At 48.1% G+C, this 24,405-nt stretch overlaps 2 protein-coding genes, 2 long non-coding RNA genes and 1 pseudogene across 5 annotated transcripts; 3 read left to right on the top strand and 2 right to left on the bottom strand.

Annotated features, from left to right (window-relative positions):
* Positions 1-24,405, top strand: part of LOC9638750 — a 60,901-nt pseudogene that overhangs the window by 1,114 nt on the left and 35,382 nt on the right.
* LOC112343652 lies at positions 426-1,508 on the top strand. Its single transcript, XM_024667442.1, has 6 exons — positions 426-539; positions 593-721; positions 775-861; positions 915-983; positions 1,037-1,108; positions 1,356-1,508. The coding sequence occupies exons 2-6, from the start codon at positions 695-697 to the stop codon at positions 1,473-1,475; spliced, it is 375 nt and encodes a 124-aa protein (XP_024523210.1). The 5' UTR covers positions 426-539; positions 593-694; the 3' UTR covers positions 1,476-1,508.
* On the bottom strand, positions 1,116-5,503 carry LOC9638845. Of its 2 annotated transcripts, XR_002991344.1 has the most exons (18): positions 4,947-4,974; positions 4,804-4,893; positions 4,699-4,751; positions 4,607-4,649; positions 4,491-4,542; positions 4,397-4,439; positions 4,139-4,348; positions 3,976-4,089; positions 3,794-3,922; positions 3,654-3,740; positions 3,485-3,600; positions 2,996-3,427; positions 2,881-2,947; positions 2,389-2,446; positions 1,822-2,341; positions 1,631-1,753; positions 1,523-1,571; positions 1,116-1,463 (listed from the first exon to the last, which is right to left on the bottom strand). XR_002991344.1 is itself a non-coding variant. In XM_024667444.1 (7 exons), exons 3-7 carry the CDS (start codon positions 5,183-5,185, stop codon positions 4,631-4,633), a joined length of 345 nt encoding a protein of 114 aa, XP_024523212.1. In that variant the 5' UTR covers positions 5,186-5,244; positions 5,320-5,406; positions 5,456-5,503; the 3' UTR covers positions 4,604-4,630. The 2 variants fall into 2 exon arrangements, 1 of the variants encoding a protein (XP_024523212.1); XM_024667444.1 differs by lacking the exons at positions 1,116-1,463; positions 1,523-1,571; positions 1,631-1,753; ... (9 more) ...; positions 4,397-4,439; positions 4,491-4,542 and adding exons at positions 5,175-5,244; positions 5,320-5,406; positions 5,456-5,503 and having other exon boundaries at positions 4,604-4,649; positions 4,951-5,122.
* On the top strand, positions 18,356-19,528 carry LOC9638843. The gene is made up of 5 exons (XR_002991345.1): positions 18,356-18,521; positions 18,569-19,097; positions 19,166-19,288; positions 19,348-19,396; positions 19,456-19,528. It is a non-coding gene; the product is annotated as an uncharacterized LOC9638843 (long non-coding RNA).
* LOC112343653 lies at positions 22,859-23,620 on the bottom strand. The gene is made up of 2 exons (XR_002991346.1): positions 23,297-23,620; positions 22,859-23,228 (listed from the first exon to the last, which is right to left on the bottom strand). It is a non-coding gene; the product is annotated as an uncharacterized LOC112343653 (long non-coding RNA).

Here is a 24,405-nt window from a genome sequence, read left to right as displayed (position 1 = left end):
CGAGATGTATATGCTTTCCAGATGGTTTGTATCTCGTCGATTTTTTTAAAATTATCTAAACACCATCGCTCGCAGGTATCCTTTGGAGCTTCTCAAGCCAAAGAGCCTAAAGATTAAGGTATGGCAATCTGAGATTGTGTAGTGGTTAAGTGTGCATCCAAAGCAGAAGAAAGTGGCTGATCCAAATGTGGAAAATGCGTCTCAACGTTGAGCGTTCTGCTTGAAGGTTGTTGCCTGGTGGAAGAATGAATGCTGGAATGGTCGTTGGAAAGGATACTTTGTTTCTGTATGGAGGTATGAAAGAAGTCGGCGAAAAAAAAGTGACACGACGACCTTTCCTCGCTGGACCTTCGATGTGTGGAAGTGCATTATTGAGGTTAGTATGATCGAGCCATCATCCAGCCTCATACTAATGTCTCAAGCAGGAAACACAAAGCGCGTGGATTGAAGCTAGTAAGGAGAAAGGCGAAACTGATGGTGACAACAGTCACCATGCTGGATCGATTAATAAAGGAAAAGACGAAGAGGACGATGACGAGGTAGTAAAAAAGAAGGATGTAAGAAAACTTGTCGGTTTCCTTTTGTATTCTAGGATGCAGTGGAGTCACTGTGAAGAGGCAGCTGCTATTCTTAGGGGCGAAGGCAAAAAACTGACACAGAAAGCACGGAAATTAAAGGTCGATCCGAGCTGGGCATGGCTGATTCCCAACAAACACTTTTGGTGAGTGCTGATAGTAGTTCATCTTCCTGTTTTGTTATTGATTTGTCTTTCAGCCTGGAGAAACGCTGAGAGATTTTTTCTCTTGGACGATCATGTATTGGCAAATGGCACCTTACGATCACACCCAACACACTGGAAAGGTGACAACGCAGGTTTTCTTTCGCTCGTTCTTCATGCTCTATGCATCTATCAGGAGCTCAGGAAGGATGGATTTGACTTGGCAAAGACACGCTACAGAGAACTTAAACCCGTCCTTGACAAGGTAAAGTGGTGTCTCAAGAAGGAATCCTCACTACAGCATTGTTTGATTTGCAGCTCACGAGACTTGAAGCCGACCACAACGCCGAAGAGGAGGCTACCAAAAGCGCAGCAAGAAGAAACGATAAGGTCCGTGATCTCTGAAAGTTCTAGCTGAAAATTAAATGAATAGATTACAGTTATTCCCAAAGGTATGGTGACTGCTTTCCTTTTCTAGAGGCAATGCCATTGCCATGAAACCACTAGTATACAATCTCTGCGTCGCATCATCAATGGTGATAGAAGGTTAATTAATAACGACGGTCCGAATGCATGAAATGGATATCCTGCTCTTACCCAGGATAAAGTTTATATTTCCATGATTGCTCGCTTGGAGTGCATTGGAGCAATGAAATTCCATCAGCAAGACCCTCAAAAGGAAAATTTCTTCACACCTTGTCCGACGTTGCAAAGTGAGAGTTTTCGACTGCCAGACTCCAGTCACCTGAAAATTTAAAAAACCTTTTTAGAAGTCTGCACTAATTTTCCATTTTCCATAAGTACCTTTTCATATTTCTTGCGGATCTTGACGAATGCCATCATGTTCAAGGAGCTGCCAAGTAAGTTGTCAACACTTTGAGAACATGGATCAATCGTATAGAGGTCATTCACCTGAAGTTTCTTAGGAGTCGAAGCCCACGATAAAATTCGACAAAGGCCGTCTGGAGCATCTTGGCTGCTCGCTGAACCTTTCCTTTGTTGCCGGGCTCCCCTTCAAGCTCTGAGATTCGTCATCTACAACATGGCAGAGATCAAACGATTCCAAGTTAAGTGCCACAGAATTAGAGGCTGCTAGAACGAACCTTGCATAGGGATGAGCTCTTCCATTTGGATGTGAAGTTGCCGTGCTTGAGCATCGTACTCGTCTTCCTTGCATCTAAAAAACTTGTCCACTTTGTTGAGCTGATCGTCAAGGCCGAAAAAGAAGCTCTTTTCGTGATCCGATCGAGTTCCAAACAGCTCTGTCTCGTAAAAATCCTCGCCATCTCCAATTCTCGTCTTGTGCACAACCTGATCATATTGAAGTGTTTTAGACCATCATCACAGACCATGGACGTTTCCGAGGATATGGATTGTTCGCAGCAGCTGCTCAGGATGGCGCTGGGATTTTGCAGCAAGTTTTCAAGCTTGCTCTTGTCAACCGAGAAGACATTTGGATCGAACACCTTGTGCTGCTGGTTCTTGGTATGTAGGATCTGGGTTTTGATTCTCTTGACAACTTTCTTGAGCTGCTTGTAGTCGCAGTACTTCACCCGCCACTCTGGGACGAGCTGGCCCTCCAGCTGCTTCTGGAACTTCACCATGTCTGAAAGCTTGGATTACCTGAGGCGAACATCGTCAAGAAAACGATCAAGCAAGAGATGAAATACCTGGAGGAAATGGTGTCAAGTTCAGAATGCCTCTTCAAACTTTTCTGGCGCCTGTGCTCTGGAAGCAGAGGAAGAACAGTGGCAGTGAGCATATGACGAGACAAATGGTGGCGTGGAATCATCACCAATTCTCACAAGAAAACAGCGCCTTAAGATCATCTCTGGAAAAAAGGGGGAAAGCCTTCGTTTCTCACCGAGGCCAGCGAACAATTACATAAGAATACGTTTTCCCGAGTGAAACTGACGCAGCAGAGCGCAGGAGGAGAGAAGAAGCAAGCGATCCATTGGCCTATGGAACTAAAAAAGGAAGCAAAAGGACAGGGAATGCAGGGGAATCTACATGAAAAGAAGCTGTCGTAAGTTACACACTTACACACACTCTCACACACTTCAACTCTTTTCTTGTCAACACGAGAAAGGGAATTTATGGAGCGAAAGGGAATGAAAGAATCATTTGAGCATCTAAAGCATGGAAGGAAGCGAGGCACGTACTCTTTCTGGAAATCACGCTTATGGAGCGTTTTGTTTCGTCAGAGTCCCGATTGCTGGCGCAACCAAACTGAAAGAATCGCAAGCTCAGAACTACGAAAGCAAAGAAAAAACTTACTCTTGCAAGGGGACAAAGAGGAGAAGAATAACCGAAGGAGCCAAGCTTGGAATCGAGAGAGCTTGTCGAGTTCTCGAGGTGAGAGCCCTTTGCTCACTCAAAAACTTGGAGCCTTCTCTCCTTCTGCGAGAGGAAGAGGGAGCGGGGGGAGTTTGCAATGAAGGTGGTGGGCGCATTTTATACTCTGGTTGGCCGACTAGAGACACACAAGACATGGAAGAATAGTGGTGTGATAATTGCCCGACTATCATCAAAGAGGGGTATAAGGGTGAGAACTTTGCTTTGAATCACTGGATATGGAGCTCGGGATATGCTGAGAGAAGTCCGCCATACCACGCAGAAAGAAAGAGAACGAAAATAAATGCATTTTAGCTTATCTTCCATTCGCAATGTTAGTGGCCCGATTATACTTTTCCTTTTCCTTGCCAGATTCTGCACGATTTTTCGCTAAGAAAGCCAAAACTTCTGGCTGTAAAGCATTGCACGTACCAGTCTGTGGGTTTTTAACATTGATCCGCATCGTTTTGTTGACGACGTGGACCCCAACCGGGTTTAAGTTCTCTGTAGCGTCTCTTTGCCAAGTCAAATCCATCCTTCCTGAGCTCCTGATAGATGCATAGAGCATGAAGAACGAGCGAAAGAAAACCTGCGTTGTCACCTTTCCAGTGTGTTGGGTGTGATCGTAAGGTGCCATTTGCCAACACATGATCGTCCAAGATAAAAAATCCCTCAGCGTTTCTCCAGGCTGAAAGACAAATCAATAACAAAACAGGAAGATGAACTACTATCAGCACTCACCAAAAGTGTTTGTTGGGAATCAGCCAGGCCCAGCTCGGATCGATCTTTAATTTCCGTGCTTTCTGTGTCAGCTTTTTGCCTTCGCCCCTAAGAATAGCAGCTGCCTCTTCACAGTGACTCCACTGCATCCTAGAATACAAAAGGAAACCGACAAGTTTTCTTACATCCTTCTTTTTTACTACCTCGTCATCGTCCTCTTCGTCTTTTCCTTTATTAATCGATCCAGCATGGTGACTGTTGTCACCATCAGTTTCGCCTTTCTCCTTACTAGCTTCAATCCACGCGCTTTGTGTTTCCTGCTTGAGACATTAGTATGAGGCTGGATGATGGCTCGATCATACTAACCTCAATAATGCACTTCCACACATCGAAGGTCCAGCGAGGAAAGGTCGTCGTGTCACTTTTTTTTTGCCGACTTCTTTCATACCTCCATACAGAAACAAAGTATCCTTTCCAACGACCATTCCAGCATTCATTCTTCCACCAGGCAACAACCTTCAAGCAGAACGCTCAACGTTGAGACGCATTTTCCACATTTGGATCAGCCACTTTCTTCTGCTTTGGATGCACACTTAACCACTACACAATCTCAGATTGCCATACCTTAATCTTTAGGCTCTTTGGCTTGAGAAGCTCCAAAGGATACCTGCGAGCGATGGTGTTTAGATAATTTTAAAAAAATCGACGAGATACAAACCATCTGGAAAGCATATACATCTCGATCATAAAAACGCTGTGCAGGGAATCACCTGCAAAAGGAAATCAGTTTAGTTGTTAAAAAACAAGGAAGAGCGATGAGCGACAGAAACAAACCTTATAATCGTCTAAATCCAGCACTTAAAGATTATTGAAGTACCTGTGTCAAAAATTCAATACTAAACATCTACACTGCTGAAACGGCCGACCTTTCTTCCCTCAGCGTGTCATAAAATCCACCAAATAGAATAAGTTTATGTTTCTGTGGCAAGAAAGAAAAAAATAAAGATTATGTTTAGAAGCGCAATACATACCAATCTATGTCCGGAACGAGCACCTGGACAGCCTTTTAGTTGAAGCTGCTCCCGCCACACGTTTGTGTTTAAATCCAGTCTCCATAAATCCTGCAAGAACTCTCTTGTAAGTCACCTTATAGTGATGAAACCGAATTCACCACCTACACTGCCAAAATCAAGAGAAGTCCTGAAAAATACATCATACCAAAACTGAAGCGCCAGTTTTTCCACGCAACCCCCTGGTGAGCGCTTCTCGGGGAGGAGAGTTTGGACTGGTGACAGGCTTCCACTCGTTCTTCTCGATGTTGTATTGGTAGAGATCACCATAAACGTAAGTCTAGCATAGCAAACACGAAGATCAAATCACCGTAGCGAAACTAACCACAAACCTTGTCACCATTGTTGGTATTCACCTCCATGGACGATCAGCGCAGTGTCCTTGACGGGATTTACAGTCACCTGAAACGCAAGAAAAGAAGAATTCTAGAGAATGTGAGCTTCCAGAGTGGAGATTTCAATCGAGTTCTTACGCACAGAGCAATTGCATTGTGGTGAAGGAGCTGCTACATTCTCATCGACATGAATTTCGCTCTTCTTTGCTCTCTCCTCGTGGAGTTTAGCCTGACAAGAAGGAAAACGATTGAGAGTCTTTGGCCAGTGCTTTGCTTACCAAGATCGCATCAATATCATCCTCGTCCCACACCTTCTTCTCGTCGCGATGAGCTCGCTTCTCGGCCGTCTTGCTCGAAGAACCCTAAAACCTAAATTAACTCTTGCTTGTACTGTCCGCTTTGCTTCCATACGATGGCTTTGCTTCCACAGCTGGCATATGCTTTGCTTTTCTTGCACAGCTGGCATATGCTTTGCTTTTCTTGCACAGCTGGCATACTTTCTTTACTGCTTTGCTTCCACTGCTGGCAAGGTTCACTTTTACAAGTTTACTCGTGCTCTCCACTGTCCCTTCGATCCAGGGCAAACTTCCATGGAGGAGGAGCGACGAGTGTGGACCTACTGTATCTCTGTCAAGGAGATCAAGGAGGCTCTCGCAGCGAAGCGGGACAACAAGCGGCACTTCAATACGATTGGGTTTTATTGTGGGCACATCGGGAAGCTGGAGGCGCTTGACGCATCCAAAGGTGAGTTTGTTGATGAGGTGAGTGCTACCGTCGAGTGGTTTGGAGGCACAGAGGAGGATCTGATTGGTGTGCTCAACTGGTGCATTTCAAATCCACCCTGGTTAGACAGGGCTCTGGATGTGGGAGATGCTCCTGGTGATGGCAGTTCGTCTGCTGCTGCTGCTGCTCACATTGACATTCTCAAGGCCGCTTTGGTACCACAGCTCGACATCAGATTCATCAACGCCGTTGCCAGGGTCGCTTGTAGGTTGGGCATTCCCAGTGATCGAATGCAAAGGGTGGCAGAGGGCATTGCTCCTCCTCAGCAGGGACAGGATATTTGGCAGATTGAGATGCAGAGGTTTGCAAAGCTACTGACGATGACAGAGGAATTCAAGGTCTTGAAAGGGCTAGAATTCAATTGGCTAGGCAAAGACATCCTCACACCACCTCAGGAGCTTGAGTTGGCCTTTGCTCAGCTCGACTGCTTGACAGAGCTCTGCTTGCGCAATGTTGGGAACCCAGAGACTCTCCTTAGCCAACTCCTTAGGAAACCAGGAAACAACTTGAAACGTCTCCAATTGCTGGGGAACAGGATGACAGTGGAAGGATTTGGGAAATTGAGTAGGGATCTGGCAAGTCAGGAGTGCAAGGTGGAAGAGTTAGCCATCAGAGATGAGGGTTTAGGCAAGGCACGGTGGGAACAGGCATTTCAGAATGGCATTTGCAATAAGCTAGTGGCACTGCAGGCATATTCGTTTCCAGAGGAGGCAGGTGAAGCACTCTTCAAGGCACTCACTTGTCCAAGCTGTTCACTGCAAAGACTAAACCTACTTTGGGAAACTGATCCTGCAGTGTTGCCATGGGTATGCAAGGCTCTTCAGGAGGGCACCAGCCTGTCAGTTTTAGATTGCCAAGAAATGAGACAGAGTGAGGACCTGAGCAATGCAACGGGCCTGGGTGAGGCCCTGAGCAGCGCTAAGTGTGGCTTGGAGGAACTCAGCGTTACTCTTTATCCAGGTGGTGGATGGTTGGGCAAAGCGCTACAAAATCCCAATTGCAAGCTGATCAAGCTTCATCTTTTTTCGCCCAACGAGGGAGGAGGAATGGTCGGTGACAGCAGTCTGTGGTCAGCCCTCTCAAGTCCACATTGTAAGCTGCGCCATTTGGTAATAAGTGGTGGACAAGATGAGTTAACGTTGGAGTTTGCCGAGGGCATAGAGAAGAGCCAACTGGAGCATTTGGGTATATGGAGTTGCAAAATCACGAATGGGGAGCTCTTTTGGAAAGCTATCTCCAGCTGCAAGTCTCTGAAAGCTTTGTTGTGTGAGTCGGAACTGCCATGGAGGTGCCTTTTGGGAAGCAGCATTGAAGACTTGAAAATATCTGAGCGAAAATTTGAAAACCTGGAAGAGCTTTGCCAGTTGCTGGGGGATCCAAAATGCAAGGTGCGCAGATTCAGGGCTCCTGATCTTACAAGTGATGCACAGAAAAGACAAATTCTGGCTGCCCTGGAGGAAAACTACCAAAGCCTCGTGGAAGAGCTTGATCTAGGCTGGGATTCCGAAGCTTCTGAAGCTTTCAAGCAGAGGTGTTCTGGTCTTTTAGAGCGGAATGCAATCTTCCAGCAGAGTGCATTCAAAGACTTTGACAACCCGTCAACAGCAAAGCTCTTCTTGTGTGGTGCTAGCAGGGTTGGAAAGACCACAATAAAAAAAAACCTCTGCCGCAGAGTGTCTTGGTTTCCATCATGTCTCCAAAGGCATGCTTCAACAGCAGGCATTGAGCTGCAACCACTTGTCTATGCGACCACCAAACAAAAGCTGCTCATTTGCGACCTGGCTGGACAGGAAGAGTTCCATGCTTTCCACCAGTACTTTCTCAGAGGAAGTGAGAACGATCTCTTCTTGATCGTATGCAAGGTGGAGGATGACAATTGTGACGTTTTCAAGCAGAATTTGGTTTACTGGCTGAGGTTCATCGCTTCACATCAATCAGCCTCACCCAAAAGGAAGCCCAGGGTCTTGATTGCCTCGAACTTTTTCACTCCAGAACCCGACTTTGACCCAAAGGAGGTGGTTTCTGCAATAATCTCCGACAAAGGCTATGAGCAAGTACTTGAGTTTGGGACAGATCTTTGTTTTGAGGTGGTGGCCACTCAAGTGAAAGATTTAAGGGGGATAAAAACCATGTTGGGGAGTTGCTTGGAAGAACTGCTGTCAGCCCAGCAAAAAATACCACGGGAATGTCTCAAAGCAAAGAGGAAATTGGTACAAGATCCAACTCACAAGAAGGTCATACCCCTAGATAAAGTTGGCAAAATCCTTTTGCCTCACAGGAGTTCCAAGGATGTTCTCAAATTCGTCTTGCAATTTCTACATGATTCTGGTGATGCAATTTACTTTGGCTTGGGACATGAAGAGGACGACATTGTGTCTCAATTTGTCATCTTAGATGTCCAATGGTTTATGAGGGATGTGGTGCAACTCTTCATACATACTGAGACAAGCAAACTCAAAAGTCAAATGGAAACACACAGAGTTAAACATCAGTTGAAGCAACAATGTGGGAACCAAGACAAAATAGTGGAGTACATTCTTGGAGTGCTCCATGAGATGGGAGTGATATTGCCTTGGGATGATACATGGGATGGGAATTGGCATAACTTGCCCAAAGAGTTGAGAATGCCAACACTATTGCAAGAAGAATATTCACCTCCAGAATATTTATTGTCACCCTCAGTGCCAATTGACACTCAAAAAAACCACAACTACTGGGGCAGGAGGTTTGAATGCAAAGACAAGGACTTGAAATTGTTTCCTGCAAGTATTTTCACAAAGATCCAAGTTAAACTTCACAAATTAAGCAAGAAAGATTTCAGGCTTGGGAATGGATGGGTGGCTTTGAAAGAAAACCTTATCAAGACAATTGTGAGAGTTGGGGGAGACACAGACAATTGGAAAGATAGGCAATGGGTTGATGTCATCATCTATTACCCAAAAGAGGTAGAGAATACACTAAGGCCAGATTTGGAAAAGGAAGCTAAAGGATGGATGGAAAAAATTAGAAATTGCATTATTGGGGTATGTTTGGAGGATTGCCCATGTTTGGAAATTGAAGAAAATGTAATGAGACGTGGTTATGTGTGGAGAAGGATACTAAATAATGTGGGCAAACCAAAATCATGGGATGCAGTTATTTATCCATTAAAGCAAGTCAAATGTGAAGCAAGAGAAAGCGGTTTAGACTACTCTCATACTTGGAATGATTCACATGAAGTAGAGAGTTGGGATGTGATTAACGATTTGAAAGTCTCAGATGGAATGCTTTGGCTAAGCTATTGATGCCTAACGAGCAAAAACATGAAGGGGTAAAGAAGTTTATTGAACTTTATGAATTTTTGAAGGACTATGAGGAGGTTAGAGAAGTCACAATTCCCAAAGCATCATCAGATGTTGTTGAGTTTTCGAACATTGAAGACCCAAAACTCGATGCAATCTTTAGATATTTTGATAAGAAGTTTGATAAAATGGAGAACCGGTTTGACAAATTGGATACAAAACTTGATAACATTGAAGTAAGCCTTAACGAGCTGAAGAATGGACTCAAGTCTATCATGGATAAAGTGAATGCAATCCATACAACGTGTTTTCAAGTATTATTGAAATTGGAGACAGATTGCCCAAAATATCCATATATTCTTGATGAGAATAATAGGTGGAAAAATTACAGTAAAATATTGGGAACACATGGTAGACTTCACTATTTGTGTGAATGGCCTCAAGGAACTTCTAAAGGTCATCAAGTGAAGAGTTCTGAAGGTGTTGAATTGAATATCCCACCAAATTGGCTCAATAAATTTGCTCCAGTACTTAAATATACATTGATCCTATTATTTATTGGGGCCAAAGTTGGAGGACATTTTGCTGGTGCTAGAGAGATAGTGAATGCAATGGTGGATGAAACCAAGGGAAAGCTCATAAGCTTTTTGGATTCATGTCTTCTCAAAAGCAAGCTAATTACAAATCCCAAAGCGGAAGATGTGCAAGAGATATTTAAGTGTAAGGGACTAAATTTTCCATTCTACTTTAGTCACTTAACCACACCTCCGACCACTTGGAGGAGTCTCATTCACAACCTCCATAAGTCCAATCCAGGACTTGGGACTTGCTAGCCCTGAGAATGGCATCCATGCCACTCAACATTTGCACTTGGTCCAAGTGCTCCCCGTGTCCGATCCCATGACCGACACTCAAAGGTACCACCGACATGGCAGTCTGTTACGCTAAGGCCATGCCCAATCACCTTTGCCACGCTGGTAGTCCATTACCACTTGCATCACAGTCTTGGCTCTCCAAGACTAGGCAAACCATCCGTGAGTGGTCATCTGAGATCCACTCCTTAGCATCCTTAGGATGCCCACCGACAAGGGGAATAGCCTTCCCCAATATCCCTCTGTCAGTCCCCACTAAGTCCCTTTCTGCCCCTGGCCGTGTTTGCCAACACTGCCACTGGATCGAGACCCACAGGCCCGACCACTAAGTCCCACGGTCCTCTGGGACTTCCTCACCACACGACTGTGTCCTTGGTCACTACCCCAGAGGACTGCTCCTCTTCCTTTCCACAGTCTGGGCCTTTGGGACAACATTTCGAAACACCGTGGCCTTACGCAAGCCACCTGGGTACTCTCCTCGCCTTCTGCCCTTGGGTGCTCTAGCCATGGGCTTAGAGCGGGTTCCGTTGAGCCACACCAGGTATCCAAGTAGGTAGTGCCACCCACACTTGGACTAGGAGCATCGGCCAGTCGATCTCCCGGGGGAACTAGAGCCGGCTCTTGAACACTTCACCAAGCTACCCCGCTTGTCGGTCCGTGTTCACTCTAGTCTTGGACTTCCCAGTGGGCAGCTCATCACCCAACACTAGGTCCGGCCTTCCTGGGCCAAACTGGCTCCACTGCAGTCCTCCCCCTACTATACTTTTGGAGCTCACCAAACCCCCCAGGGTCTGGGAGACGAACGCTTTGGGCTTTCACCCTCTCAGGCTCGGACTCGGACTCGGACTCGGACTCGGACTCGGACTCGGACTCGGATTCGGACTCGGACTCGGGCTCGGGCTCGGGCTCGGTCTCGGCCTTGGCCTTGGTCTCGGTCTCGGTCCCGATCTCGGTCTCGGTCTCGGTCCCGGTCTCGGTCTCGACTTCGGACTCCATCTCGGGTCCATCTCGGACTCCATCTCGGGTCCATCTCGGACTCCATCTCGGGTCCATCTCGGACTCCACCTCGGGTCCATCTCGGACTCCATCTCGGACTCCATCTCGGGTCCATCTCGGGTCCACCTTGGACTCCATCTCGGGTCCATCTCGGACTCCACCTCGGGTCCATCTCGGACTCCATCTTGGACTCCATCTCGGGTCCATCTCGGGTCCATCTCGGACTCCATCTCGGGTCCATCTCGGACTCCACCTCAGGTCCATCTCGGACTCCATCTCGGGTCCATCTCGGACTCCACCTCGGGTCCATCTCGGACTCCATCTCGGACTCCATCTCGGGTCCATCTCGGGTCCACCTCAGACTCCATCTCGGGTCCATCTCGGACTCCACCTCGGGTCCATCTCGGACTCCATCTCAGACTCCTCCACGTGTCATGTGTTGGTCCTTTTGGGTCCCTTTTTGGAGCCTCGCTTATTGCTCGCCTTGTGCTCATTCCTTGAGCACTTCGTTAGGAGTTCCACTCCCGCTCTCGACCTTTCAAGTCGGAGCTTTTGGCCCAAACGTGTTACACTCGTTTGGCTTTCACTTCGGCCACTACCACATGGCACCCTTCGGGCTCCACTTTGGGGCCTAGGGATTTTGTGTCTCACAACTCCACCACCCATAGACGAAGTTCGATGTCCTCATCGAACGGTAAACCCTTTCATAAAGTAACACCCACACGTGTTACCATTTCCATCCTTGGCACCTAGCCAATCTTTGTCTATGGTTTGACACCAAAGGCTCACCATGCCTTGTCCATCCTCTAAGGAGGGTAGTCTCCCCAACTTAGAGACTCTTTGGACCACATGTAGTGGTTCTCTCCTTTTATTGGTTTAGTTCTCGCTAAACCTCTTAGAGACCCTTCTCTAAGTCAATCCCACTACTCCTCGAGTAATCTCAATTTCTATCTATTGAACGTTTGCACCTTGGAACTTTTACTCTTTTGACTTTTGGAAGTCAATTTCCTAAGTGTCTCCAACACCTTGCATTGCACAGATTGTGCAACTCCACTTCCCCATCCTAGGAAGTTCATTACTTGAGGGCACCAGCATCCTCTCTTCTTTTTCGTGCCACCTTGGGCACTAAGTTCCATTTATCATACTTTGTGCTAGGGTTGTCCATGGCTCTATCATTTGGCTACCTTACCACTCCCTCACTTGGAGCTTTTACTTCGCCAAATTGAAGCACTTAGGAATCCATCCTTGGAAGTCCACTTCCTTTCCCACAAGCTGTTAACATCGAATACATTAGTGTTCCTTGGCTAACTTTGCCATTTGGATCCCTTCCATTAAATTCCATGGCCCAAACTTGGCCACTAGTCCTTTGCTCCTATCCTTGATTGTTGCACCTAGCAACATAGGATCGCTACCTCCATTTTTGAGGTATCCTTTCGGTTCCATAGCAAAGACTCTTCTTTGCCAAGTCCGAAGGATATTCACCCCTAATACGTCTCTTTAGCATCTTCTGCTATGGGCTTTATCCACGGCCCAACTTCGTGACCCTCCCATGGGTCTTTTATAGAGACTACTTTCCTTGGACTCACTATGCCATCGCACGGACATAGTTTATTTCCCTTAGGTGCTCTTCCCACTTGGTCATCACGACCAAGCCACACCACCTTAAACAGTTTAATTTCAACATTTTAAACCAGGAACTTCATTCTTTAGCCAACCAAGGACATTGTCCTTATTTGGCCATAAGATCATCTAGTGATCTCACCTTGGCACCTTAACAGAGTTGCCAAGAGGTACTTGGTCTTCTAGACCTCCAAGTTGTTGACTATAACCCCGGGGGCATCCCCCACACTTGGCGGTGCACCCAAGCTAGCCCTTACGGCCAACTTGGGGGTTCATAGCAACTGAGATTAGGTGTCCCCATCTCACTCACCACGACCTTGGTGCCAGTTGCACCAAAGCGTTCAAGTTAAATATGCCGAGCTTTCACACTAAGCAATCTAACTGTGCATCACGACTCCGAGGCATCCCTCGCTTGGCGGTGTGCCCAAACCAGTCTCCACACTGAGAGTCCATGACCACCGAAATATGAGTGTCCTCATATTCCAAACCATCACCACGCCCTAGTGATTTGGGACTCGAACCCAAGCACTAGAGGGTCGGGACTCGAACCCAACCTCCGTATATGCATCTACGGACGGCATCACACAAGATGCTTGGCGTGACTCCCCACGCCGGTGCACCAACCTATATTTAAAGCGCGCTACAGATCACAACTTAGGAACCTAGTTCCTCCACACTACCAAGTCCTCTCACTTGACAAGTCTGTGATCATGCATGGACTCCTCCATGCTTGGCCCCATGGCCCACCCTTTTTGAAGTTATCACCTTCAACTAGGGTATTTGTTCCCCTGACTTGCCAATCTCGCTTGGCAAGTCCTCCGACCACTGTAACATGGTTCCTGCATAAGCGTGAAAGTCCTTGACCATCGACTTTCGTTCAAAGCCCTCTCTTTGAACACTCGGGAACTACTTCCCTAACCTTGATAGCCTTGCCTCATGGCAAGCTTCAATACCACGCTTCTGCTGCGCCACTCTGATTTCGCGCATTCCATGAACCATTTACACTTGGCCTTTCTAGGTACTAAGCTACCTAGAATCCTCTTTGGGAACCTTGAAGGAACTCTGTCCCTTAGCTTGCTAAGGCCCCCCTTTCTGCAAGCTTTCCAATTACCATATAGTCTAACATGGACAATTCCATATTTTCGACTCTCCATGGCATCACGGTTGCTAGCGGCAACACCCTCGAGCCCCCACTTGATTCTCCATTCCCAGCTGGCATAACCAACATTGGTTATGCCCTTCGATTCCTATGGTTTGGTTCTATCCCCTTACTTCTTCCTTTTGGCTTCACACCTTTCCTTCAGTCATTCTCCTCCAGACCAGGAGGATAGCTTTGCACTTTCTATCATGCCTTAGCAAGTATTCTTAGGGATGAACCTACCCGATAGCCTAGGGAGTGGTTCCTCAATCCATGTATGCTCACCCTATAATCCCACACACCGGGATTACGTTGTTGCTTACGAGCCTTTGCATGCCCATCGCTAGCCTTGCCAAAATTCCATTTTTGGCTTTGTCCAATTCGAGTAGACAGTCTTCTCCTGTCTCCGCCACCTTGGACATTTGGATAGCACCTACTATCCATCATTCGCTAGGGACTTAGTCCCTTAGGCCTTATCTACTGCCCTCGCGACATCAAACACCACCTCCTGGTGTTTTAGAGTGTTCGGGTGTCCCAATGACGGCTTCCTTGACAATGAGTATTTCCTTTTATGACATTGACTTACTATATCACAACATAAGTAACTTATCCCCCGTAAAGGTATATCCAACTTCCCTATGCCATTAAGAAGGCTTGGGTAGCTACCTTCTACCCGTTTAACCAATTATTTTGCACCTCTTGCTTAGTTGCCTTGTAGTTGTCAAGTCCTACAACTCATTGCTGGTGCTTCCACACCTCCATCATTATCTGGGTCACCACACTCCAACTGCATGCTCTGCAGCTTAGGCTATGCCATTCCCATTTCTATTGGGATTCCTTTGGCAAGGGGTTCCCATGAACCCACCAACATAGCCTCAAGGTATCACACATTGGCACCTTTGGTGTCTCCACACCATCGGCTCTACGAGCTTACCTCTATAACACTTCTTCTTTGTGTCTAAGTCTTTGCCAAAACCGATACCACTCTTTCTCATGCCAACCATTCATTAGCACTGCATTATAGAGGTCACACACAACTTTGTGTCAAAGTTGTTTTCTTTTTGGGAACACCTTTCCCACGACTTTAGCATGGCACATTTTGCCATCGATAAGATACCCTCTATTCTCATCCTTGGATCCTATGATCCCCCCTCCATCCTTCATGGGGTACAGTCCAAATGCTTCCATTAGTCCTTTTAGGACCATTCCTTGACTCTACTTGAGTCATCCAGCAGTTTTGGACTTGGTTAATCCACAGACCCGTAAGGTCCCACTTGTGAGGCACTAGCTCACTTGAATACACTTCTTGCATTCCTGTCCTACTCAAAAGGACTATTTTCACAAGTGTTACTCTGACACTTGATTTTGTTCTCTGGGGGCAACCTTTGCCCCTTAGGACTACTTGTCCATGTGATGAGAATACCAACTCATCCACTTAATACACCCCCAACTCCTTGGGTTGTTCCAGCATTTATTAGAGGTAGTCCCGGTTACCATTTCGAGAACTCGTGTCCTCATCCATACTTGACCTCTCACGGTCATCCATTCCGGTCTCACCTTCATGAGCACCAGCCTCAACCATGTGAGGATAAACTTGTGACTCCTTTATTATTTTTGGAGTCTCTATCTTCCCTGTGATCCCAACTATAGTTGTTTACCCCAACTACATTAGCCCGTTTGCTGAGTCAAACGCTCATCTGGATCACCTCCTCAACTCAATGAGGAAAACCTTGCACTGTTCCCAAGATCCCAAAGTCGTTCCATTATTGGCCCCTTTTCTATCCACCACCTTGTCTACAAGTTCACACATGAACTGTAATGGAGAGCCATGTCTTCCCGACCTACTACTCCTCAAGGATAGGCCCACTTCTCAGACCTTCCGTTGCCAACACCAGTGGTGATATACTTGAGCACCAATAAAAGTCGGACTAAGGAACAGCTCCGATACCAAATTGTAAGGGACTAAATTTTCCATTCTACTTTAGTCACTTAACCACACCTCCGACCACTTGGAGGAGTCTCATTCACAACCTCCATAAGTCCAATCCAGGACTTGGGACTTGCTAGCCCTGAGAATGGCATCCATGCCACTCAACATTTGCACTTGGTCCAAGTGCTCCCCGTGTCCGATCCCATGACCGACACTCAAAGGTACCACCGACATGGCAGTCTGTTACGCTAAGGCCATGCCCAATCACCTTTGCCACGCTGGTAGTCCATTACCACTTGCATCACAGTCTTGGCTCTCCAAGACTAGGCAAACCATCCGTGAGTGGTCATCTGAGATCCACTCCTTAGCATCCTTAGGATGCCCACCGACAAGGGGAATAGCCTTCCCCAATATCCCTCTGTCAGTCCCCACTAAGTCCCTTTCTGCCCCTGGCCGTGTTTGCCAACACTGCCACTGGATTGAGACCCACAGGCCCGACCACTAAGTCCCACGGTCCTCTGGGACTTCCTCACCACACGACTGTGTCCTTGGTCACTACCCCAGAGGACTGCTCCTCTTCCTTTCCACAGTCTGGGCCTTTGGGACAACATTTCGAAACACAGTGGCCTTACGCAAGCCACCTGGGTACTCTCCTCGCCTTCTGCCCTTGGGTGCTCTAGCCATGGGCTTAGAGCGGGTTCCGTTGAGCCACACCAGGTATCCAAGTAGGTAGTGCCACCCACACTTGGACTAGGAGCATCGGCCAGTCGATCTCCCGGGGGAACTAGAGCCGGCTCTTGAACACTTCACCAAGCTACCCCGCTTGTCGGTCCGTGTTCACTCTAGTCTTGGACTTCCCAGTGGGCAGCTCATCACCCAACACTGGGTCCGGCCTTCCTGGGCCAAACTGGCTCCACTGCAGTCCTCCCCCTACTATACTTTTGGAGCTCACCAAACCCCCCAGGGTCTGGGAGACGAACGCTTTGGGCTTTCACCCTCTCAGGCTCGGACTCGGACTCGGACTCGGACTCGGACTTGGACTCGGACTTGGATTCGGACTCGGACTCGGACTCGGGCTCGGGCTCGGTCTCGGCCTTGGTCTCGGTCTCGGTCCCGATCTCGGTCTCGGTCTCGGTCCCGGTCTCGGTCTCGACTTCGGACTCCATCTCGGGTCCATCTCGGACTCCATCTTGGACTCCATCTCGGGTCCATCTCGGACTCCATCTCGGGTCCATCTCGGACTCCACCTCGGGTCCATCTCGGACTCCATCTCGGACTCCATCTCGGGTCCATCTCGGGTCCACCTCGGACTCCATCTCGGGTCCATCTCGGACTCCACCTCGGGTCCATCTCGGACTCCATCTTGGACTCCATCTCGGGTCCATCTCGGGTCCATCTCGGACTCCATCTCGGGTCCATCTCGGACTCCACCTCGGGTCCATCTCGGACTCCATCTCGGGTCCATCTCGGACTCCACCTCGGGTCCATCTCGGACTCCATCTCGGACTCCATCTCGGGTCCATCTCGGGTCCACCTCAGACTCCATCTCGGGTCCATCTCGGACTCCACCTCGGGTCCATCTCGGACTCCATCTCAGACTCCTCCACGTGTCATGTGTTGGTCCTTTTAGGTCCCTTTTTGGAGCCTCGCTTATTGCTCGCCTTGTGCTCATTCCTTGAGCACTTCGTTAGGAGTTCCACTCCTGCTCTCGACCTTTCAAGTCGGAGCTTTTGGCCCAAACGTGTTACACTCGTTTGGCTTTCGCTTCGGCCACTACCACATGGCACCCTTCGGGCTCCACTTTGGGGCCTAGGAATTTTGTGTCTCACATTAAGCTAGTGACAACTACAGTTGGGAAAGAAGAAAAACAGGAGACAATCATGGAAAAATATTTTGCTCTTCATCCCATAATCTTGGAGGGAAAACAAATATGAGTCTGCAAAGGTATTTAGCATTTAAGTTTTTTGTTTTTTTTAACAAACACTATTTTAAAACAGATCATTAAACTCCCCCACTCCCTCTTCCTCTCGCAGAAGGAGAGAAGGCTCCAAGTTTTTGAGTGAGCAAAAGGCTCTCACCTCAAGAACTCAACAAGCTCTCTCGATTCCAAGCTTGGCTTGCGATTGATTGTGCAATTCTTTCAGTTTGGTTGCGCCAGCAATTGGGACTCCGACAAAACAAAACGTTCCATAAGCGTGATTTCCGGAAAGAGTACGTGCCTCGCTTCCTTCCATGCTTTAGATGCTCAAATGATTCTTTCATTCCCTTTCGCTCGCATAAATTACTCGTGTTGACAAGAAAAGAGTTGAAGTGTGTGAGAGTGTGTGTAAGTGTGTAACTTACGACAACTTCTTTTCATGTAGATTCCCCTGCATTCCCTGTCCTTTTGCTTCCTTTTTTAGTTCCATAGGCCAATGGATCGCTTGCTTCTTCTCTCCTCCTGCACTCTGCTGCGTCAGTTTCACTCGGGAAAACGTATTCTTATGTAATTGTTCGCTGGCCTCGGTGAGAAGAAGGCTTTCCTCCTTTTTTCCAGAGATGATCTTAAGGTGCTGTTTTCTTGTGAGAATTGGTGGTGCTCCTCCCCAGCACAATGCATTTGATGATTCCACGCCACCATTTGTCTCGTCATATGCTCACTGCCACTGTTCTTCCTCTGCTTCCAGAGCACAGGCGCCAGAAAAGTTTGAAGAGGCATTCTGAACTTGACACCATTTCCTCCAGGTATTTCATCTCTTGCTTGATCGTTTTCTTGACGATGTTCGCCTCAGGTAATCCAAGCTTTCAGACATGGTGAAGTTCCAGAAGCAGCTGGAGGGCCAGCTCGTCCCAGAGTGGTGGGTGAAGTACTGCGACTACAAGCAGCTCAAGAAAGTTGTCAAGAGAATCAAAAACCAGATCCTACATACCAAGAACCAGCAGCACAAGGTGTTCGATCCAAATGTCTTCTCGGTTGACAAGAGCAAGCTTCAAAACTTGCTGCAAAATCCCAGCGCCATCCTGAGCAGCTGCTGCGAACAATCCATATCCTCGGAAACGTCCATGGATGTTCTGGACTGTAAAGACAAAACAAAACACTTCAATACGATCAGGTTGTGCACAAGACGAGAATTGGAGATGGTGAGGATTTTTACGAGACGGAGCTGTTTGGAACTCGATCAGATCACGAAAAGAGCTTCTTTTTCGGCCTTGACGATCAGCTCAACAAAGTGGACAAGTTTTTTAGATGCAAGGAAGACGAGTACGATGCTCAAGCACGGCAACTTCACATCCAAATGGAAGAGCTCATCGCTATGCAAGGTTCGTTCTAGCAGCCTCTAATTCTGTGGCACTTAACTTGGAATCGTTTGATCTCTGCCATGTTGTAGATGACGAATCTCAGAGCTTGAAGGGGAGCCTGGCAACAAAGGAAAGGTTCAGCGAGCAGCCAAGATGCTCCAGACGGCCTTTGTCGAATTTTATCGTGGGCTTCGACTCCTAAGAAACTTCAGGTGAATGACCTCTATACGATTGATCCATGTTCTCAAAGTGTTGAAAACTCACTTGGCAGCTCCTTGAACGTGATGGCATTCGTCAAGATCCGCAAGAAATATGACAAGGTACTTATGGAAAATGGAAAATTACTGCGGACTTCTAAAAAGGTTATTTAAATTTTCAGGTGACTGGAGTCTGGCAGTTACCTCAAGATGGTCGAAAACTCTCACTTTGCAACGTCGGACAAGGTGTGAATCTAATGAAAGGTGAAACCGTGTGATGGTGCTCAAGATCCGTCATAGCATATATGGAATGAAAAATGTACATATGTGTCACATGGTGAACCGGTGAAGACTCGTGTCTCTCCACGTGGACTAGCCACGTGGCACAGGGCCACTCTCAACACTCCCACTGGCACTGTGGCCATCACGAGTGATGCTCATCAGTGGAGAAAGTCCCAGCCCTTCGCGATGGACTTGAAATCGATCTCGGGGTAGTGCTTTTGTGAAGATATCTGCAACCTGAGTGGTCGTGTCGCAGTAGATCAGCTCAATTGTGCCATCTTCCACTTTCTCACGAACAAAATGATGATGAATCCCAAAGTGTTTGGTGCGTGAATGAAAGCGAGGATTGGCCGCTAACGCAATGCAGCTTTGATTGTCACAGAAGAGGCGAGTGGGAGTCTTCACACTCACACCAAGGTTAGAAAGTAGTGAGCGTAACCACACACCTTCTTTGGTAGCTTGTGAGGCTGCCAAATATTCTGCTTCAGTACTAGAGGTTGCCACTGTACTTTGCTTCCTGCTGCACCACGAGACTGTCGCACTGCCCAGGGAAAATGAATAGCCAGAGGTGGACTTGCGTGTGTCACAGTCTCCCCCAAAATCAGCATCACAGTAGCCCGTGAGGGTAAGCGCTTTTCCCTGGTAGCACAATCCAAGGTAAGTAGTACCTCGAAGGTACCTGAAGATGCGTTTCACCGCTGCCCAATGTTGAGATCCAGGATTAGCCAGGAATTGGCTAACTTTGCTCACGGCAAAAGAAATATCTGGGCGCGTACAAACAGCTGGATACATGAGACTGCCAACAGCTTGTCTGTAAGGGATGGAGTCCATGGCTCTCTTGTCGTCCTCTGTCTCAGGAGACATGGCTCGTGAAAGCTGGCAGCCTAGTTCCATTGGTGTCGCCACTGGATTAGAGCTCGTCATAGAAAACCTGGCCAGCATCTCTTCTATATACTTGGCTTGGTGAAGATAGATAGTGCGTTGAGAGCGATCACGCACAAGTTCCATGCCAAGAAAGTAGGAAGCCGAGCCAAGAGTTTTCATCTCAAATTGGCTGCAAAGATCTGGCTTAACCTGGAGAAACATTAAGCGATGGTTATGGATGACAAGAGTATCATCAACATAAAGAGCGATGATCACAAATGATTCACCCTCCACCTGAATATAAAGATTCGGGTCTGCCTCGCTACGGGAAAAGCCCACACTTAGTATAAAATCGTCAAAGCGTTTGTACCAAGATCTGGGTGCTTGTTTCAAGCCGTAGACAGCTTTCTTGAGAAGCCAGAGATGATCCTCTTTTCCAGCGGCTAGAAATCCTTCTGGCTGTGCCATATAGATTTCTTCTTCAAGCGCGCCATAAAGAAACGCCGTGGTCACATCCATCTGTTCCAGATCAAAGTCTCCCACCGCAGCAAAATTAATCAAGGAACGAAGAGTAGAATGCTTAACCACTGGAGCAAAGGTGTCGTTGTAGTCAAGTCCAGGAACTTGCGAGCATCCTTTCGCCACCAATCGCGCCTTGTAGCGAACCGAGCCATCAGGATTAAGCTTCAGAGCATACACCCACATGCTCTTGATAATCTGGCGATTGGAAGGCACAGTTGGAACAAGAACATGTGTCTCGTTCTTTTGCTGTGAAGCAATCTCGGCTTCCATTGCTACACGCCAGTAAGACGCTTCCTGTGAGGCCATGGCTTCTCCATAGGTCCTCGGAACAGTAGGAGTCCCAGCTGCACGAGAGGAGACCATTGTCTCGATGAGACGCTCAGTAGGCCGCCTTGTGCGGATCGATCTGCGTAGAGGATCTGGAGGAGGCGGCGGGGTTGGTGGTGTTGGAGTAGAAGCGGGCATGGGTTGTTGTGTAGGGACTGTTTGAAGCGGCACAGTGATCGTGCCGACAGTCAACTGATCTTGTTCCGCTTCAACGTCATTTTCTTCGGTCAAGGTAGGTCTGGAAGTAGAACCTTGACTAGAAGGAAGAAACGAATTCTCGTTGAAAACCACATCTCTGCTCAGGATCTCCTGCTTCGTGATTGGATTCCAGAGACGATAGGCTTTGTGATCGAGGCTGTAGCCCACAAACACAGCCTTCTGGCTCTTGGGATCCAATTTCTTGCGCATTCCATCAGGGATGTGTGCCCACGCTTCACACCCGAATATTCTCAGATGCGTAACTGTAGGTTTCTTGCCACTCCATGCTTCTTCAGGAGTGATGTCAGCAAGGGCAGAGGTGGGGAGCCGGTTCTGGAGATAGTTCGCCGTCAAGACAGCGTGAAACCAGAAGCTGCGAGGCAAACCACTGGAAAGTAGCATTGCCCGAGCACTCTCCACTAGTGTGCGATTCTTGCGCTCAGCTACGCCATTCTGTTGTGGAGTCTCTCGCGTTGTAAGTTCTCGCACAATCCCTCCTTGCTCACACAGCTGGTTGAAAGCATTGGAAGTGAATTCGCCTCCACCATCACTTCTCAATCGCTTGAGCATTTTCCCAGTTTGTGTTTCTCCCATATCCTTGAAAGTCTGGAAGTAGTGTAACGATTGGGATTTGCGAGCCATAGGGTAGATCATAGTGCGACGACTGTAGTCATCAATGAAACTGATAAAGTATTGGATACCTCCCACTGCTGTGGTGGCCATCGGGCCACACACATCAGTGTGTACAAGTTCCATGAGCTCTGTAGCTCGAGATGCTCCAGTCTTGGGGAAAGGTTGGCGAGTAGATTTTCCTAGCTGACAGCCCTGGCAAAATGGAAGAACGGCTCTTGGGTCCAGGTCTAGACCTTCAACCATCTGCTCGCGTGTGAGCTGCTTGATTCTATCAGCACTAGGATGCCCCAGGCGTGCGTGCCAAAGCTCCAGTGAGTGACTGGTCGTTGTCTTTTGTGCGTGTAGGCCCAGACTCCGTCCAGCAAGATCTGGCAGCATGGTAATGTGGGAGTGAACAAGACCACGTCAGCACACAGCCACGTGAGCGATCCAGACGCCGCCACGGATCGTCACGATAAACCCATACATTTAACCGTGTATCAACCGTCATAATAATAACACAACACCGTTTCATAATACCACATGGTATCGGAGCAGCGAACGATCTAATGGCAAGAGGACAGTGGCAGATGAAGAATCAAAGGGGCCAGGAACCCTTGGCTCAGGAGCGCGCGAGGGCTTTGGCAGTGCTGGCGCGGGTGGAGCGGAAGATCCAGGACCGAAAGCGCCAACAAGCTCTTTGCCCAGCCTGCCGGATGGTGTGCCCTTGTTGCGGCCGAGTTTTTCACGATTCTTCTCCACGCCGTCCTTTCTAAATTCTCTGTTTAATCTATTCTTAGATTAATAGATAGAATGTCTTCTGCTAACGCAGCAGGAAATTCTTGGGACTCTGGGGGCTGGGAGAAACTTCTCCAAAAGTTCACGGGACAGAATTTCTCCACTTGGAAAACAAAAGTACAGCTTATCCTTTTGGCCAAGGACTGCTGGCCTATAGTGGATGGAACGACTCAACGTCCGGCTGCTGCGGATGTAACCCAACGGCTCGACTGGGACTCCAAGAATCGAAAAGCGCTCTCTGTCATCGGGTTAGGTCTTGGGGATGAATTCGTTCATCTCCTTGATCTTACCAAAACAGCCCACCAGAACTGGACATCCCTTACACAAATCTTCGCTGCCAAAGCTGCCAATGCTAAGGTGGTGCTAACACAAAGGTTCTTCACGATGAGAATGCAACCTGATGACACCATGGCCACTTACATTGGAAAGTTTAAAGCGATGATCACCGAGCTGAAGGACGCGGAAGCGGCAATCACCATTGACCAAGCTAAGGCATTCCTTCTAAGCTCTGTCTCCCCTGATCTCCAACCTTTCGCATCGATGCTCTCGGCTGTACCTGGAAAGGACTTGGACTCGCTCTACTCGGACCTGATCGAGGAAGAACGAAAGCAGAACGAGCGGAGACAAAAGGCGCCCTCTCAGGCTGCTCGGGTGGAGCAGGCCTTGATCATGGGAAAGCAATCGGGTGGGAAGAAACGAGATGGCCCTGTTCGAGGACAAAAGAGCCCTTCTCCCAGCCCTGGATTTGCAACCAATAAAAAACGCAAGGGCCCATGTAACTACTGCGGCAAAGCTGGCCACGTGGAGCGTGAATGCCGGATCAAGAAAGCCGCAGAGAAAGCTCGCGCTGAAAGAAGCTCTTCTTCACGCCAACCTGACACGATGTTGATGATGACGCTCGCTGCATCTTCATCCACTGTGTCCGAAGCCGAAGTGCTCTGGATGGATTCTGGAGCCTCGATGCACCTCACACCATTGAAGAGAGCTTTTCACAAGTACCGGCCACTGGAGCAGGAGAAGCAAGTCTTTGTAGGAGACAAACGCCCCTTAACAGTGGAAGGACAAGGAACGGTCATAAAGTTGGAGAGTGGAGCTGAGAAGCTCGTGAACCAGGTCTACTACGTACCAGAAGCAGGACAGACAGTGTTCTCAGTTGGTGTAGCAGCAGATCAAGGCTTCTCAACACTCTTCAACGCAGACGGATGCACCATCTTTGACGAGACTGGCCATCCAGTAGCTTTTGGTAGACGAGCTGAGACTCTCTACAAGCTCAATGCTCAGTTGATCCTCTCAACTCACGAGCAGGGGCATTTGCTTGCAATTCGCCCCAGCTCCTGGGCTGCCAACTCTCTCCAGCTCTGGCACGCTCGGCTAGGGCATGCCAATTCTCACGACATCCAGCTACTTGCTAGCCACAAGCTTGCTGATGACTTTACCCTCACCGGTGCCAGCCAACTGGGAGTATGTGAGACGTGCCAACTGGGGAAGCAGCCAAGACTACCCTTTCCACGCAGAAGTCCAGAAGATGG

This window comes from Selaginella moellendorffii, unplaced genomic scaffold (assembly GCF_000143415.4).
Source record: "Selaginella moellendorffii unplaced genomic scaffold, v1.0 SELMOscaffold_173, whole genome shotgun sequence".
NCBI classification, from domain to species: domain Eukaryota; kingdom Viridiplantae; phylum Streptophyta; class Lycopodiopsida; order Selaginellales; family Selaginellaceae; genus Selaginella; species Selaginella moellendorffii.
The sequence above is the reverse complement of the archived record's forward strand: the minus strand, read 5'-3'. Positions and strand labels throughout refer to the sequence as shown.

What these genes read in the sequence shown, in the direction of transcription:
- LOC9638845 (XM_024667444.1), bottom strand. An exon ending in CTTCTCTTGATTTTGGCAGT is followed by an intron (nt 4,894 to 4,950) that starts GTAGGTGGTGAA and finishes GAGTTCTTGCAG; the next exon opens with GATTTATGGAGACTGGATTT. An exon ending in CTCGTTCCGGACATAGATTG is followed by an intron (nt 4,752 to 4,803) that starts GTATGTATTGCG and finishes TTCTTGCCACAG; the next exon opens with AAACATAAACTTATTCTATT.
- LOC112343652 (XM_024667442.1), top strand. Translation starts at nt 695, where the DNA reads ATGGCTGATTCCCAACAAACACTTTTG. An exon ending in ATTCCCAACAAACACTTTTG is followed by an intron (nt 722 to 774) that starts GTGAGTGCTGAT and finishes TTTGTCTTTCAG; the next exon opens with CCTGGAGAAACGCTGAGAGA. An exon ending in ACACCCAACACACTGGAAAG is followed by an intron (nt 862 to 914) that starts GTGACAACGCAG and finishes TGCATCTATCAG; the next exon opens with GAGCTCAGGAAGGATGGATT.